Source organism: Argentina anserina, chromosome 6 (assembly GCF_933775445.1).
Source record: "Argentina anserina chromosome 6, drPotAnse1.1, whole genome shotgun sequence".
NCBI lineage: Eukaryota > Viridiplantae > Streptophyta > Magnoliopsida > Rosales > Rosaceae > Argentina > Argentina anserina.
Window position 1 is genome coordinate 7,963,086 of NC_065877.1, and position 18,224 is coordinate 7,981,309.

The 18,224-nt window shown below is 37.5% G+C and overlaps 2 protein-coding genes, 1 long non-coding RNA gene and 1 pseudogene across 4 annotated transcripts; 1 reads left to right on the plus strand and 3 right to left on the minus strand.

Annotated features, from left to right (window-relative positions):
- The first annotated feature begins 4,216 nt into the window (after positions 1-4,216).
- LOC126801139 (uncharacterized) lies at positions 4,217-9,184 on the plus strand. The gene is made up of 5 exons (XM_050528605.1): positions 4,217-4,576; positions 5,132-5,211; positions 5,416-7,416; positions 7,737-7,923; positions 8,444-9,184. Exons 1-5 carry the CDS (start codon positions 4,477-4,479, stop codon positions 9,049-9,051), a joined length of 2,976 nt encoding a protein of 991 aa, XP_050384562.1. The 5' UTR covers positions 4,217-4,476; the 3' UTR covers positions 9,052-9,184.
- A 160-nt stretch (positions 9,185-9,344) lies between these two features.
- Positions 9,345-11,654, minus strand: LOC126801160 (uncharacterized). Of its 2 annotated transcripts, XR_007672749.1 has the most exons (4): positions 11,132-11,654; positions 10,317-10,398; positions 10,134-10,201; positions 9,345-9,692 (listed from the first exon to the last, which is right to left on the minus strand). It is a non-coding gene; the product is annotated as an uncharacterized LOC126801160 (long non-coding RNA). The 2 variants fall into 2 exon arrangements; XR_007672750.1 differs by lacking the exon at positions 9,345-9,692 and having other exon boundaries at positions 10,007-10,201.
- A 44-nt stretch (positions 11,655-11,698) lies between these two features.
- Positions 11,699-14,180, minus strand: LOC126796792 (putative disease resistance protein RGA3). Its single transcript, XM_050523519.1, has 3 exons — positions 14,008-14,180; positions 11,791-13,021; positions 11,699-11,707 (listed from the first exon to the last, which is right to left on the minus strand). The coding sequence occupies exons 1-3, from the start codon at positions 14,178-14,180 to the stop codon at positions 11,699-11,701; spliced, it is 1,413 nt and encodes a 470-aa protein (XP_050379476.1).
- Positions 14,181-14,880: 700 nt separating this feature from the next.
- LOC126796793 (purple acid phosphatase 17-like) lies at positions 14,881-15,942 on the minus strand (annotated as a pseudogene).
- Positions 15,943-18,224: the final 2,282 nt, after the last annotated feature.

Consider the following 18,224-nt stretch of genomic DNA (forward strand, 5'->3'; position numbering starts at 1 on the left):
GCCAAGAGATCTCGATTCACGCAAACTCTCTCCAATCCTTTGAATTTGAGATCTGCATCTCATGGATCTGTGACTCTAGTTGCTCGATTGAGCTCTTTGATTTTGCTTCTCCGAAATCTGGATTAGAAACTAAAACGAAGATATAATTGATTTTGCTTCCCCATAATCTGCATCTGTGATGTTGGGATTCTTGTGGCGCTGCATTTGTGTGACGGTGTCAGACTCGATGTCCTTGACGTTGCCTTTAAAGACGTCCTCGACGGCGGTGAGTACAACGTCGGAGCAGAAGGTGCGACGCAAATTCAAAGAAACTGACGATCTGCAAAGTCGTAAAAGAAAAGTAATAGTGGCATCATGTAATTTTAGCCAAATTTTTAGGCAACGGTTAAGGATTTTGAAATGTGATTTTTTTCTAATTTTGAAATCTTATTTGATTTTTTTTTTCTAATTTCAAGTGTCAAACATAATTTTTTTATAAGAAACCCTATTATAAATTGTTCCGCGATAATTTAGTTAAATTGTAAATTGTAATACGATAATACAAGATACGGTCGTCCTGCATATAAATACAAATAATGCGATTTTAACAGTACTTACACTAGACCTACCACAATCATGTCATGGATTTGATCGTTTGGAACTGGATTCAATTTGGCATTTGTCATTTTCAATTCATTAGCTGTTACTCGACTAGAGTACACGACTTTTTTGCTCCTAGCTTGATTCACTAGGTGTATCTGCATAATACGCAAGCCACAATAATAGAAGCTGAAAAGGTTTAAGGTACCTTCAGAGGAGACTAATTTTAATTAGACAAGACTATTGACTATTAAAACCAGTTTGGGGAGAGATTAATCTAGATGATTATTTAAGATATGAACAATGTCCAGATTGAGCCTTGTGCATGCTGCCTAATTAGGATGCAATCTTTTAGTTATAGGACCAATGTTATTGTAACATGTATAGTTAGTTATAGACTTGTATAGTTGTATTTTATAAACTTAGGCATCTATTCGTCAAAAAGTGATTCAAAGATAATTGCGGGCTTAAAAAGCCATAATTGTGGATTTCCACCTAATTAAGTCACGCTTTAGCTTAGTCAAGGTAGCTTAGCTAGTTTTCTTTTTCTTTTGCTTTCATAATTATAGAACACTCTACCAACTAGCAATTAGTAACAACTAAGAATAAGAAGGAAAACTAACCCGGTCTCCATTTCTTCTTTCTTCTTGATGAATTGGGGTACGGTACCTAAATATGATCGATCATATACGGTTCGTGGGGTATGAATTCTATTGGTGTGGCATGCTTCACTGGAAAAGTATATACTAAAAACATGAAAAGTGAAAGGAGATGAAGAAATGAATCAACACGCCTAGCAAATCTTTGATGTCGATAAACTAGCCATGCATAGCCTTGTCAACTGTCTACTGGTAGAGATTGGGGACAACAATGATCTTCTTTGGCTTGGGATTCCATATATGGACACTGAAATAAAGGAGTCAAGCAAATCATGCAGATCATATTGGGGGACCAAAAGTATGGGGTATATGATCGATCATATCATATCATTTGCAAGAGTAATACACACACATAGTATGTATATGCTTCAAATCGGATTTGACTATATACAAATATACAATTATACGTGTTGAATTCGCCATAGTGATCAATGTTGCTCTATTCTACTAATTGATGTATAACTTTTTTTTCTGCGGAAAACACATTATTCTTAATATTAGAACCTCAAAATGAGAATTCCATATTATGTTACTATATGGAATTTTCCTTTCCATCTATGTGATGATGCATCAAAATCAGCCTAGTTGGAGTCCCATGCATTATGCAGAACCAAAATCCAAAACTATAGATGATTATAAAATTATCTCTCCATTTTGAAACTGTCATGCTGCGCTTGATAGGAAAAGACATAAAAAATGCAGTAAGATAAATACAACACAAGCAACATAAACACGTATAAAAAAAATAGCAACATAAAAAAATTGGTGTGTGAATTTATGAATTTGGTCGAGACTCGAGAGCGTCAGTTCTTCCACTTCTTCACATTCACAACACAGAACCACTTGGTTTCATGCTCTGCTCGTATTTACTGTGTGTGCCCTATCCGCTCGACTAAGTCATGTTCTAGAAATTGGTCCGAACACATTAATTTGTACCCGTCTCATAATTCATGGCATATAAATAAATTGACATACACAAGTCCCATGATTGAGATGACAAATGTTTGCTCCTACCAAAGAAGAAAACAAAATGGTGGGTGAATGTATGCTACAAAAATATAAAACCCAAATCTAGAAGAGTCTACCAACACTCTTCTAACATGTTGCCTACCTATACCTATTTTTATTAGCTGAATATATGCTTTACAACATTAAAGATTCGGGAGCTTCTATTCATACCTCTTAAACAACATTTGAACATTCATCTTTTCTCAAGTTAGTATTGATTTTTTCAACATATATGAAATTACCAAAATAATATATAAGAGTGAAAAAAAGGGGAAAAAAAAGAGAATTCTAAACATACCTATTTTGCAATAGCAAATATAAATGAATTTTTCCTTTTTCGTTAATTCTTTATTTATTACAAGAAAACTTCCATTTGGAAATTGGAATAAGATGACTTATTTAATTACTTTTTTATTGTTAAAAATTTACAACAAATAATATTATCAATTTTCATATATCAATTAAAAAGCTATATGAGTTTTGATAAACTTCGTTTAGGATCTTAGGGAAACAATTGTTGAATTGATGTTTGAATTTTTCATGTCGATTTTAATATTTGGTGAGTTCCAAATCAATGAATGAAAAAAAAAACAACATTATTAATACACTTGATCTTAGCCAAAAGGCCCAGAAATGTATACAACATTATTAATTATAAATTTAGGAATGAAAGTGAAAATTAATTTGAGATAGATTGTGTAATTATTAAGAATTTTTTGAGTTGTCTATAATAATTGAATATTAGAATTGGAAAGAAATAAATGGATAGTAATTTGATTGGATTATGGGCATTTTTGGAAAACTAAGGAGGACTAAATAGCATTTTGAGCATTTGTAAAAGTGAAATGAAGGTTTATTAAGTAAGAAGGTCCAATTATTATTTTTGGATGTATGAATTGAAGCTCCTTAAAGATTCTTCTCTTTGTTTGGTCGGTGACACTGTAGGTATCATAAAAGATTAAATATGAGAGTGCCAGCCCAAGTTAACCACAATGAGTCACCCTCTGTTAAATGCTTCCTTATTACATAGAGCCGTAGAGGATGTCAAAATCAGGGCACCTCTCCTTTTGGATTATCAAGTTGATAAGAATTCATTTTCCGATGAGGATGTGAGATTCAAATCTATTACAATTTCATCGTAAGTAAGTGATTGCTGAATTCTCTAAACCGGAATCATTACCTCATTTTTAAATTTCATTTCCATTAAGGAAACGTGCCCTTAACTTATAAGTCGACTTGTGTCCCATGCAATGACACAGTCCACTTTAAAATTTTAAGATACAGTTTTAGACAAAACAACCATTACAAATATTGTATCATCGCATGATATGTAATTAGTTATTGAGATTCTATAACGAAACAATTAGTTGTAAGATATGAATACAACTATTAATTGTCAGCTCGAATTCTTCCCATGCAACGACGTAATTTACTCTATGACATAATCTATTTTCTGACACTTCGAATCTTGCTCCGAAACATAATTATCTTACTGAACGACCGTTACAAATACCGTATCTTAACCCGTAGCAAAAGATCCTAAACGAACTACCAATTAACTTTCAAGATACGAAACTAATGACCACCTATTCCAACACCCAGCCAAATGTAGATCCCTACTCAAACACCATTCGATCTGTCAATCTCTCAGTATCAATGCAGGGGGTAAAATGACATTCCCTGAGCAAAACTCCTAAAAACTTGCCCAAAACACCCAAGCATTACGTCCAAACAGGAGCTCCTCTTGCCCGTAACCTCCCAAGCAGGACAAGTACGTGTCAGCACTATTACCCGCCACGTAGGAAATAGGGGTCAGGGTCTCAGTCCCAGTTGTGGTACACCCGCCCTTTACCGTAGTCCACCGTAGTCTCTCTCTCTCTCTCTCTCTCTCTCTCAGTCCCCATCGGTATTTGAAAGTTCAAAAAACCCAAACCACCTCTCTCTCTCTCTCTCTCTCTCTCTCTCTCACCCACGTCCTTTGCCTATTTTCACACCCACTCTCTCCGCCATTTGCTTCTTCCTCTCTCACTCTCTCAGTAACCGTCTCCCTCTTCATTATTCCTCTCCTCTCTTCTTCTTCTTCTCTCTCATTTTCGATCTGAGCGGTTCCGGTTTCGGCAACGCCGAAGCTTCCAGACGCGGCGGAGTTTCCGATCTGCGCCACGCTCTCTCTCTCTCTCTCTCTCTCTTCTATTCACAATTGTTTGATTTCCAGGTTGAATGAGCGGAGATGGAGAAGCTGCGGCCAGCCAGGTCCAAGCTTCCGAGCGGTTCTGAACGGCGGAGCTCCGGCGAGAGATTCGCCTCCAGAGAACGAGCTTCTTCTAGAGGTCCCGTATCTCTCATATTTGAATTCCGGTGTCGTCTAGCTCAACTTGTGCAGAATTTTTAGTGACCTTTTATTCTGTAATTAAAGAAAATTCTGAAAATTTTGAATTTCGTGAACAGTTTGAATCAGTTTTTGCTTTGATTTTGGCGAAAGTGTGTTTTTGCTCTTTATATACGTAGCTTTTTTAAGTTGTTACTGATTATGCAATGCAGGTTATTTTTGGGATTTTATGTAAATTTTTTGGGAAAGTTTTTTGACTTTATTTTTTGTAGTGGTCTTGCTATGATTCCTCTGTTTTCCATGATGAATTTTTCGGGGGATGATGAGCTATAATTCTATTGCTTTTTTATTACTGATAAAAGGAACAAATCAAGCATAGGCCTGTGGTTTGTGCTTGCTATTCTCCAGACATTGCCATGTTTTCTTTGTTCTCTTGTTCAACTGATTGTGTGCGGGATTCGAGCTATTTTGGTTTCGTACTTTTTGTATGATTTATATAGTTGAATCTTTTTTGGAATGAGCATTCCCTGATGTGCTGTGAGGTTTTTAATTCCAGGAAACAGGCTAGTTCAGAAGCAGAAGAAATTGGGGTCTGATTCTAGCTCTTGCAGTAGTGGCTCGACTGGGGAAGATCCGGTGAGATTAATATCGTGTTGTGTTTATTGAGTTGTGAGATTTGCCTTTCGATTTGTTGTTGGTACTCAGCTTGAACAGAGTAATTACTGTTGCTATGTTGAATTGGGTTATTAGTTTCTCTTTTGCTGAATTTGATTTGTATTGGTATTGAAAGAGCAATTACACATTTGAGAGTTCTGATCCAGTGTATTTGGACTTTTGCAGTTGACGTTTGAGTTGGGGTGGAGGTCTTCAAAGCAAGCTGGTGGAGCTCCCATGAAGAAGTTATTAGCTGAGGAGATGTTGAGAGAAACTGAATCGAGAAGGAGATCGCCAAGTGTTATTGCCAAGTTGATGGGTCTTGATGGGATGCCACCCCAACAGCCCATCACTCATAAACAACAGAACGGCATTCCAGACAATCGTCATCAGAGGACAAGATCAGTAGAGAACGAGCACAGGAGTGGCGTGGGTTATGATCACCACCGGTCATTCAGGAAGAACTCAAGGGAGCAGCAGGATTTTAAGGATGTGTTTGAAGTTTTGGAAAGTTCCAAGGTGGAAAGTTGTAGTTACTCATCACGAGCAGCTGCTAACACCAAGCTCAGTGATGCAGAGATGGCTTTTGTTCGACAGAAGTTCATGGATGCTAAACGACTTTCAACTAATGAGAAGCTACAAGATTCAAAGGAATTCCATGATGCCCTGGAGGTATTGGATTCTAACAAGGATCTTCTGTTGAAATTTCTTCAGCAACCAGATTCCTTGTTCACAAAGCATCTGCATGATCTGCATACTGGTCCCCAATCCCATTGTGGCCGAGTAGCATCAATCAAATCATCCGAAGCTTCAAAGTATGAGAAAATTGACCTTGGTTGGACATCAGCAAGGGAAACTCCTCTTAGGAATTACTGTAAATCTCCTCAGAGGCATCGTGATTCTTTTTCTAGCTACTCTGATAGTAGACATGCTACTCGCTATTCTCTCAAGTCACAATACCGATCAGAAGCAAAACATGAAAATGCCATTACTCCAACAAGGATAGTTGTTCTGAAGCCAAACCTTGGGAAGGTACTGAATCCTACCAAAACTATTTCATCACCTTGTTCTGCTCAAGCTTCTATGTCAGTTTGTAGGAACCGCTCAGAATTTCTTGGCATCGGTCATAGGGAGGTTGATACATGGGGAATGAATAATTTCTTAGATAACGAGGGGCGGTCAAGGCATAAGTCTAGAGAGTCTAGAGAAGTGGCCAAGGAAATTACAAGACAGATGAGAAATAACTTAAGCAATAGTTCTGTGCAATTTTCGACTGGATTTAAAGGGTATGCTGGTGATGAGAGTTCTTGTGGCATGTCTGAGATTGAATCAGGAAATGAATCAGAGGTGATTTCAGTGGCGTCCAAACAATCTTCTGGCATACATAATTACTCCTGGCGCTCGTCAACCTGCTCTCCAGAATCTTCTGTGAGTAGAGAGGCCAAGAAGAGACTTTCAGAGAGGTGGAAAATGACTCATAAGTCTCAGGAGATGGGAGTGGCTAGCAGGGGCAGCACTCTTGCTGAAATGCTTGCTATCCCAGACAAAGAAATGCGAACCGCAAAACTGGATGCCATGAAAGGGGAGGCAGGGTTTAGAGATATATCTGCCAGGGAAGATGGACCTGTAGGGTGGGGTGGACCTCTTGGTATCAGCAGTAGGGATGGCTGGAAGGATGAATGCATCTCTAGTTTATCAAGATCAAGATCTCTCCCTGCTTCTTCTAGTGCATTTGGGAGTTACAAAACAAGTATGCGCCGGGAAACCATACGTGATGACAGGTATCTGATACCAACGGAGGCATTCAAGCATAAAAGAAACAAATCAATGGAAGTTAATTTTGATCACAGAGAATGTGGGCGTAGAAACTATAGATCCAGGAGTAAAAGATCTTATAGTTCCCGCTCCTTAAGTAGGGAGAGTATGGATATTTCACCTGAAACTCCTAATACTCCTGATAGAATAAGAACTGATCCTGAAGAGAACAAGCAATCCCAGCAGAATATGTCTGTTGTTGAGTCATCATCTGGTAATGGTATAGATGCTAGTCCAGCTCCTATAAAGTTGGTGGATGTGGATGAGCCCATTTCTTCTGAAATGCTCGATGCATTCCCTCCAGAATTATCAGCTCGTATGTCGGTGGAAGGCGATTCTTATAGCAGTCACCAAGACAACCTAATTGCAGAGGTTTGTGCTTAAATATTCTGATTCAGTTTTATATACTATACTTATCACCAAAATGTTGGAAACCTGTTGCTGTTGGAAAACAAGGTGAACTAAAAAAAACAACCAACATAAGTTCCTTTTGGCATTATGGACGAAAAGAAAGATATCTGATGATGTGTCCTTCATTCTTGAGCATTTAATCATGTACCATTCATTAAATTTTTGGAAATATATCATCATACTTATGTGTGAAGAATTTCTGCAATTATTTGCTCAGTTTAAATTGCAATTCCAGTTTTGCATCAAAAGAATTTTTCTCACTAATATTTATTAAATTCCAGGAATCATCAACTAGACTATCTGATGAAAAGTCAGTCCCGGCTGAGCAGTCTGTACCTGGTTTAGAATCTCTTGCCAGCCTTAAAGAGGCTGATCAGCCCAGTCCGGTTTCAGTTCTGGAAGTTCCTTTTATTGATGATGTGTCATCTTCTTCCGACTGCTTTGAGACTCTCAGCGCTGACTTGCAAGGTAAATGGAAGATGAGTGTGTTGATTTACTGTTGCTACTGATAATTACCATGAAGCATAAAACTGTTTCATGTCAAATTACATTAGCATGTTATGCTAGTTTTGCATCTAGGTGTGCTGTTATTTCATATGATGATTGAAGCCTCAACAAATAAAGTAAACCAAAACCAAAACTTGCTTGATTTATTAGTTTTGTTCTAAAGTTGCCAATGACATACTGCCGAAGTATGCATCATTGTCATACTTTATCAAAATCATTGCCATCCTCTATGAAAGTATATGTCATTATTGCTTAATGAAAGGCTGTTATCATCATCTGTATTCATCATTGGGAATTGATATCATGTCTGCCACCTTAGTTAGATAAAATCTGGAACATCTAGTTTGGAGTTTGATAACCAACTGTGATTTTATACCATGGATTCAACATTGTTGTTGACTAATTTGCATTTGGTATTCGTTTACTTGATTTTCCTATTATTTTCCTTGCTTCAATATTTCATCTTCTTTTCTACTTCTAGGGCTTCGTATGCAGCTTCAGCTACTGAAGTTGGAATCGGATTCATATGCAGAGGGATCCGTGCTAATATCAAGTGACGAAGATGCTGGAGAAGGATCTTCTTGGTTTCGGCATGCATGTAGGGAAGAAGAGAGCTGGGAGTCTTCATACATGGTTGATATGTTAACTGAATCACGTTTAAACAATGCTGACCATGACACCTTCTTGGCTACATGGCACACTTCAGAGTGTCCGGTGAGTCCTATACTGTTTGAAGAGCTGGAGAAAAAGTACTCTGACGAGACTCCTTGTCCAAAATCGGAGAGGAAATTACTGTTTGACCGAATAAATTTAGGACTTCTGGAGATGTTTCAGCAATTCACTGATCCTCACCCATGGGTTAGACCTATGAAGATAACGGTCGGCCTAAAGTGGATTAGCAGAACTGCCGTCCAAGATGATCTCGGTAAGTTGCTAACTGGTGAAGAGAAGGCCAATGAGGAGAGTTTGGACAAACTGCTGGAAAGGGATTCACTGTGGTTGCATTTCAGAGACCACATTGACATAATAGGTGGGGAAATAGAGAGGTCGTTGTTAGATGAGTTAGTTGCAGAGGTAGTGGTTATGTAGTGCAGAGCAGAGCCATAGATGTCAATCAAACATACTTTCGGTCTAGAATGCTGAACAGTAGTATGTATATGAGGCAATGAAATGGTAATATCACCAGAAGGGGAATAAACAGATTAGCATAATATGTCCAATTGCTATATTCTGATCAATTTCAAGAATGTACCATTTGCTTCTCATGAGCATGTCGCGCACTTAAAGGCTAAATGCATGCACCACTCGGCAAATCAGATAATGAAGTAGATACATAATTGCCGATATAAGCTGTGAAAACCAAATCACTTGAGAGTATAGAGTTTAGATGCGCTAGTTTTTGTGTTTTACTATGAAGAAATACGGTTACACTATGCTTTAGTTTGGCTGAGAAAACTGCAGTCTGGAAAATAGTCCTCTAATCCCAATGAATGAATAAGCTCCTTTTTTGGGGAGTGATCTACTGCAGGAACTTTATCCTTTAAGCATGGAACTGAAGCTAGCTCCTTAGGTTTTGGAATTGACATCATGGCCTGTCAATTGGCTTAGGCAGTCTTGAAGAATCGTTGAAGGGCCACCGCCTGAACATAAACTGTCTGCCTTGAAAAATCAATTGAATTTCCCAGAAAATCTCCTGCAGACAATTATGTTTAAAATAATAATAGATGCTCCTGCAGACAACATGAACATCCGTAAGGTCTTTAAATGCAACAAGAGAAAGGAACATCAGAATAGGCATGAAGGAGGTAGTTTGCAAAGCTTACCATGCTTCAATCCTAAATATCGGAGCATTTACATGAATTACAATAGAGAAATCACTATCATCCAATTAGGTTATAAACATAACCATAAAAGGTAGAGTAAATACTAAATAGTAAATGTGTCTGCAGTTGATTATTAATAACTGAATATTTGTAAGGGATGTGATTTAACAATAGGATTGAAGCATTAATTTCAAAATATTTGTAAGTGTCTAGGTAGTCCAAATTTATCATCAGAGAGATGGTATAGAACTACTGATAATTTCAAAATAGTAAGTCTCATTAAGAACTGTAACCTAAGAAATAAGTGACGAGTCGTCAAATTATGCAGGGAAAAGGAAGCTGCAGTACCTGACTCTGGTGAAAACCTCCGAGTCACTCATGAAATATATATTATGCCAAAATAATTATAGATGCTCCTGCAGAAACAAGATCGAAGATATAGAGGAGAGACTAGAGAGTAATTGTATTAAAACTTAAAAGCTTAAATTGCTCGCCAAAATTTCAACAAACGAGGAATGCTTGTATCCGAACCTTTCATTCAGGACCACAGCTTGTATCCGAGGAATGCTCCTGCATATTTTCTTGCAGATGGTTTTAAAATATCTTAGTCAACCTGAAGAGAAAAAGGGAGTTTTGTCAAAGCTGCAAGACAGAAAATGGATAGGATACACAGATTAGATTCGTTATCAGATGCTTCGGAAAATACAAGCTATAACCTTAATTAATATTGTATGAATAGCTCTTCACTATTATGATGTAGCTTCAGTATACTTTACAACTTTGAGTTCTCACTGTAATGTGTACTTGGACAAGCCTCGCTACTAGACAAGTAGACATGGCATAGTACTTACTTTTAGCCAGTTCATTTTGGTTCCTTGTTATCATGTGCCTAGACATCAGACAATGGTGTGGCAAATTCTCAGGAAATATTACTGGTGGAGGTTCCTCCAAACTGGTTAATATCACTATTAGGAAATTTCTGATATGAACCATGAAATCGTTTTATTCAGTCTTTAATTTTCTTCTCAACAAAATGCAGATCACGTAAAATGACATGTTTATTGTTATTGGTACTGATTCATATGATTGGAAACGGTGTATAACAGTATATAATTTACACAACCCCATGATTGCAGAGCACAAAACTCCAAAAAGTACAATGTTTTCCTAGTCCAGACTGAAATTCCAAACCATAGTCTAGAACACAAGGAAAGGCCTAACAATAGAATAAGTAATTCGAACTTGGACAATATGGAAAGTGTAAGAAGAAAATAGAAAAGAACATGTATAATTGATTCAACAAAGAAAGAAAGAAAGAAAGGAAAATGAGAAAAAGAATGGCTTACTTTGATATTTGGAATTTGACAGATCTTAGGCCACTCTGGGCCGCTCTCCTCTCTGCATCTTTCGCTTAGAAGGGGACATCTGTGGATCCATAGCTCCCCTAATTTGGTAAGGCCGTGCATAGCTTGGAAGGAAGGTAGATACTTGAGTTCTCGCAATTCCGAATACGCAAGGATATAAGAGATGCAAGGTTTCCCAACCATTTTGGAATGGTCTCCACTCCCTCAAAGGACGCTATCCACAACTCCGTCAAAGACGTCTAGTGCAGAATTTGTTCAGGCAGAGACTTGAGCTGAGGCCACCCGCGGATCCATAACTGTTCAAGTTGCGGTAGAACCTGAAAAGCAGGGAATGAATCCAGCTCACGGCAGAACCCACCAATATCCAAGGACTTGAGACGGGTGAATACGTGTGGGGATGCCATTGCTAACCCACTGGCACCTTAATTGGTCACAGAATGCAATCGTCAAGCTGCGAAGGGATGTGAGCTTTTCTAAACTTGGAACAGACTCTAGATAATCAAGTCTTGAAGGGAGACGAGGATTTGAAGAGAAGCACCGAATTCTACCTCAATATGCCTGCTCTGAGAACATTGGATAATCAATTGGCGGAGGGATGTGAAGCCGCCGTGCAAAGTTGGAAGACACTCCACGTTACTTACCCACAAACTGCGGAGAGATGTGAAGCTGTCAACGGGAATAGATGTTATCTTGTGACACCCTGCTATAGTCAAATTCTCAAGACGTGTACAGAACTTTATCCCCATAGGCAGAATGGATAACCGATCACAGTTCTGGATACGCAATTCACCGAGACATGGAAGGCCACTGTGTAGAACAGGGATGGACTCTAGACTGAAGCAAAATGAAATGTTCAAGTCCTCAAGAGAGAGAGGTCGTAGTCCATCAGGGAGATGCCTCAGATTGAAACGACACCGAATATTCAGCGACCGAAGAGACTCGCAGCAGTACTGAACCCCATGGAGAGCAATACAAGTTAGCTCCGGACACCAACTTATCTTCAGATTGTCAAGATTCTTGTTGTTTTCCAACATGTCATCCTGCAGACAAGCAAGTCTCTCGACGGACCATATATCAAGATGAGTGAGAGTGGTGAGTTCATCGCTTACTATACTCGCTACTGGCATGCCGCTTTCCATGAATCTTATTGCCAGCTTTTTGAGAGATGGAAAATGGCTGGGAGCACTTCTCAACTGTTTACACTCCTCCAAAGTCAACTCCTCAAGGCAAGGGAACACCCTTAATTTTTGTCCAGGCAATACTTCTGCTTCCACCCATTCTACTAGACTTTCAGCCTCCTCAATATGCAATGTCTTCAATGCTGGGAACAGAACCACTGTCTTCTCACTTGTTGTAGCCACATTGGATACGTAATCGTAACCATAAAATTCAGACCCCAAACACCTTAGGTTCTGCATGGTCTTGATCTTAAGATTCTTAACATGTTTGAGATTGGGCAGATGGCCAAGTGCAGGGACTCTTTCACATTTGTTGCACCCCAGTAGTTCAATCTCTTTCAAGTTGTCTGAAAGCGATAACCATGATGGAAACTTAGCACCCATGAATCCCTTAATCTCCAAAACTTCTAGATTAGAATGCGGTCGCAACCCTTCAAGAACCCCTTCTTCATTCTCAAAGCTATCGCTACTTCGCCTACTGAGCTTCCACTCAAGAGTTGACTTGAGTATATTATTCTTCTCAGCCAGGTTTGCTGTCTTTGCTTCTTCTCCATCTCTCACATGTTCCAGACTACGAATGGTCAAGGTTCCCCGCAATTGCTTTAGACCACCTAACTCCTTAATCTCAGAACCAGTCTCCCCCTCACCGGGCTCACCCACCCTTACGAAAGGTACTGATCGGAGATTAGTCAACCTTCCCAATATTCCAGCCGTAACTTTCACAAATTTACCAAAATAAATATGCCTTAAGTTGATCAAACTTGCAATTTCCCTTGGGAACTCTTCAAAGTGTGTAGAACGAGAATACGAAAATAAATAAGAATGCAGACACGTGTACAAATAAAATGTAATTTATTGATAATCAAGCGTGAGATTATAATGTTTGTGAACTCTTCTGATTCTATCTCTGTATGTACCTTGACTCAAGGATAATGTGCACTTAATCATGAGAATTTGAGTTTTGATTTGAATTTGATGAAGAACAAGCGATTTGGTAACTTGATTATTCTTCGTGGACTTTGGAGATTTCGGGATTTCTCGAGAGTGATCTTGCTCTCTCTTGTGTTGAAGACGAAGTATGGGTCATTCTCTTGAGCTCTAGTACCTATTCTCTTGCTCAAGTGATTTTCTCTCTTTTTCTATAGTCTCATTTTCTTCATGTTGGAATAGGTATTTATAGTGTCAAAACTTTTATTTTATAAAATATTTTAATGACACTAAAATAATAATATTTCTTTAATTGTATAATTAAATCAATATGTATTTTCTGATTAATTTATAATTAGTTATTCTCATAACTAAATTAAATAGATTCAAATAATTGATTTAATTATAACCGTTAAGGAATTTATTAATTTAATCAAATGTCCGATTACCATTTCGAATCGTCAGTGACATTCAATTTCCGATTTAAGTCGGCATCACGTAGCTTCGATTACGATCATCCATTTATGTCCTGACGCGAGTTTTATTCAGATTCGCACTAACTTTGTTGGCTTTTGGGTCACGTGTGCAATTTTTTCGGGTTCTTGGTTGATTTAATCATTTAATAAAGATGATTTACTTCATTAAATTTCATGTGTCTACAAAGTGATAAAACATTTTTAACGCCTGTAGTAGTAAAGTCGACCAATTGATTTGGGGAATGCTTTGACATTTGTTTTCATAACATTCAAATACCTCAAGTGTCTCAACTTTCCAATTGAAACTGGCAAGTTGCCAATGTCTGCCTTGTATAAATTCAAGACGCGTAAAGATCTATAGCTATGCAAGCTGCTATCAAAAACTTGCTCTTTTAAGAAGAGTGAGCGTGTGTTGATTGCATTTGATACACGTTCCGCAAGATCGTGCATCTTGCATTTGATAATATTACCGTTGGAATCTCTTATAATATCTTGAAAAAGGGACTTTTCCAATAAGATATTGAAATATTTGTTACCTATCATTGGGAGAAGGGTGAAGCCATCCTTGAGCCATCCAGAGTTGAATTAAATCTTCTTTTTCCTATTCAACATCTTTGATGAATATTGAGCAGTATGCACATTGCTGCAAGGACGGATATTCCAATTCATCAAAACTCAACCCCAAAATTTTCAAGATTAGTTGTTCTCCTTCTGGTAAATCTCATATGTCATTTTCCGCAATTGATTCCCATCAAACAATTGTTTTAGTGCGCATAATGTTTCCTAAGACCTACAAAGGAATTGGTAATCACTATTAGCAAAAAGAACTCTCACATTGACGATCATAAATATGTGTGAGTTAGTATCTCACTAGGCTGCACGGAATCGGAAGCGGGGACGTGGAAGCGAAGCGTTTCGAAGCGCAGAAGCGTTTTTTTTTTCAAAATTTCTTGGAAGCGGGGACGTTTCGGAAGCGCGGAATAAAATAATATATAATTAAAGATATTAACCTGTATATATAATATTACAAAAACAAAAAAATAGCAAATTCAAAATCATTATCCGATTCATAGCAAATTCAATGTTATTTTTACACAACCAAATAAACTCAATAAAAAATGAAATAAGTGATCGATTCATTTTTGCATAATCATATATATGGGTGACGCAGCTTGGAAGTAGTCCATGAATGCATGACATTGCCAAAGACATCAAAGAAAGCTATCTCTGCTTGAGTGGGATTCAGCTGCACAGGCATGAATCATTGGCCGTCATAGAAGAAGTTGACCATCTGGCCTTGTTTGTTCAAACCCTCCTCATTCTTCATGTCACCTCTCCATGCTTTTGATCCTACTCCGCTAGTCAGAAACGGTATTCCACTGCATTATATGAATGAACATTCATCACAATTAGTCTCAGCTCAAACAATATTGTCTTCCATTCTTTATCTAAGAAAAAATGTATAACGATTGTACTTGATTAGGATTTAGCACCTTTTGATGTCACTGATGTGTTCTATGCAATGATCGTGCCCATTCATGTAAAAGTCCACATCATTAGCCTGAGATTCAAGTATAAAAGGTTTACTTAGTTGGCTGCAAATCTTCAATGAAAAACTCAATCATCTTTTGTTGTAGTAAGAGATGTGATCCAAGTCATCTAACTTATACCTGAAGAATTGGGAGAAGGTGCTTTATAAGCTCCTGTGTATCACCATGATGCCCAATACTTCTAATGGCATGGTGTCCAACAACTACCTTCCACATTGCAGATGACTTTTTCAATACCAACTCAACATCCTGTTGCAAAAATAGCATCAGTATAATCATACATTCAACAGCCTAGTTCATTTAACCTCTAAACTGAACCTAGATTTCTCTCATATGCAGCCCCTTCAACAAGGTTTGAATATAAGCCTTGCGAGAAGGAATTCCTCGCCAATCGTAAGAATGGTCTTCTGTGCTTGTGAAGTACATATTGACAAAAGGAGTGGTGTCCACGAACAAAATCTCAGCTAATTCTGCCAAAATTCATAAAACCTCGCACATTTCAGTAATTTAGTTTCAAGCATGTAGGCAATCAATATGGAATTCCAAAACATAGGCTCACCTGCATCTACAACGAAAGACCTTAAGCAAAGCCATCTACTGTCAATCTTCCTTAGCAGGGGGCTTAGTTGAGCCTCTGCATCACCCCTATAATCGATGGTCATAACAGGTAAGAGACGGAGAGGCTGGAGGGAGGTAAGAGAGAAATTAGGTTTTAATCAATATTACAAAATTGCCCACGCTTCCTTCCGGCCTATTTGACGCTTCCAATTTGGAAGCTCGCGCTTCCAAACCACATTTTTCTCGGAATCGTGCTTCCGACCGCTTCCGGCACGCTTCCGCTTCTGAAGCGCGAAAGCGCGACTGCAGGCAAGCTTCCGTACTTCTTAGGTATCTCACACAATTAACCGTGTTCAATGAGTATACGTGAGCCCACACACAATCTCTAGACTAACAATGCACACAAAAATCAGTGTGATGAGAATACACACAAAAATCAGTGTTGGATAATAATACACACAAAAATCAGTGGGTGTTATGATAAGAATGCACACAAAAATCAGTGTGTTATACTCTTTTAAATATTTATTCATTCCAACAACTAACCCTAAACTTCACACACTTTCTCATATCTCCTTATCTACTCTACTATCTTATCTAATGAGGAAAGTTCTTCATCTATTTTCAAACTCACATAGCCTTCCCTAACACCATATCTCCCTCTATGGATAAGATGTAGTAATATTGTATCACTATCTTTCTCTTTGTTTATTTATGGTCAAAATTTCTATTAGTTTCTTTGCTTTATTTGATTTCTAGATCTCGGCAATCGATCTAGAACACAGAATGGTCCTTGCGAACGAAAATAAAGAGGGTTAAGAAAGAGCCAATCAAGGAATCAGCGTGTGTAGTGGATCTTCAGTGATTCGTTAAATTTTTCAGTGAATCAAGCATGATAATTGGTCATTCAACAGAATAATCTCGTAAAGGGTCATCCTTATGTTGCCGATGCTACCAGGAATGCAGCCCCCGAGAATATTGTTGGCTAACAAGAGAATATTGTTGTTATCAAATCTTTGATCAATTTGTTATTAAATCTTAAATCTTTTTGGTGTTGATCTATGGGTATTGTCAGCTTTGAGTTTTATTGCAATGATCATGGGATTTTTCTTTAGCTTCAAGTAATTTACTGTTTTTATTTTGTGAATCATGGCAAGGAGCGGCAGGAGTGTCCAGCCCATTAAAGCCACAGCCACCGAATTTCCACCCACGCATCAGAGTAAGAATCGATATTTTTTGGTTTCTTAGAAGATGATATTAATTTGTAGTGTTCAGGAGCTTACTCTTGAAGTTGCATAAAAAATTGGATCTTTGACTCATTTTTGTTCTCTCATTCGCTCGTTATGACTCAGATCAAGATCAAAATCTGTAATGGAGGAGATTCATCAAGAGGCAAGGCATTATTTTCGTATATAGGTTTTCTTTTCTTCTCCCAAGAATCAAAATTTTGTAGAGAAAACGTGTTTGAGAGACCTGTAATGGAGTAAATTCATCAATATAAGATTTGAGATTTGTTTTCTTATTGGATTAGCCAAATAGTGAGAAGGAGTTCTAGTGATTTCATATTATGTGCATTTTGTAATCTGGTTTAGGTAATTGTAAATTTATTAATATTGTGTCAATTATTTTTTTGAATTCCATAACTTGTTTCACACCGATTTCTGGGTGAGCTGTGATCTTATTGCACACATTGAAAAATATTAAAATGTATTTTCAACCCACACGCATTGGATTGTAGTTTTCTAAAAACAGCGGACCCACAACTAAAACTCTCACGATCGATAAAATTTGTGTTAAGAGCATTAGCCCCTTTCCAAACCGCACAGAAAATTAATTTGTATGCGCACTGTGACTATTAGCTTTTTCACACAAATATCTGGGATACTCTCATTTCACACAAATTAAAATCAGTGTGCGAACCATTTTGCTAGTAGTGAATAGAGTTAAGACTTCTCTACACCAATAGTATTATCATATTCAACTGAACTATTTAGAAATCAAATATCATTATAATCATTGATTTTAGGGAAAATTAGCTAAAACCCATTATTAGAACCTTCCTTTTAAATTGAATCCACACATATATTGTTCTTTAATCTACACCCAAAATAAATATTTCAACCTTCCTTTTTAGGTTTTATGTCTATAATTAGTATTTTTTTTATTCACTTTTTTTCCCTTTTCGATATAAAAGTAAAACAATTTTCCTTAAAGATAATTTTGACTAATTTTTGATTTAATTAACATGTAACAGCTAAAAATTTGAGACCAATGATTAAATTTAGAAAAATTCTAGGGCAAAGAGAGTCAAACAATTATATTCAGGAAATATAAAAATCAGTGTCATTATTCACTTAATTAAAATAATCAAATGCTTTGAAGTTAC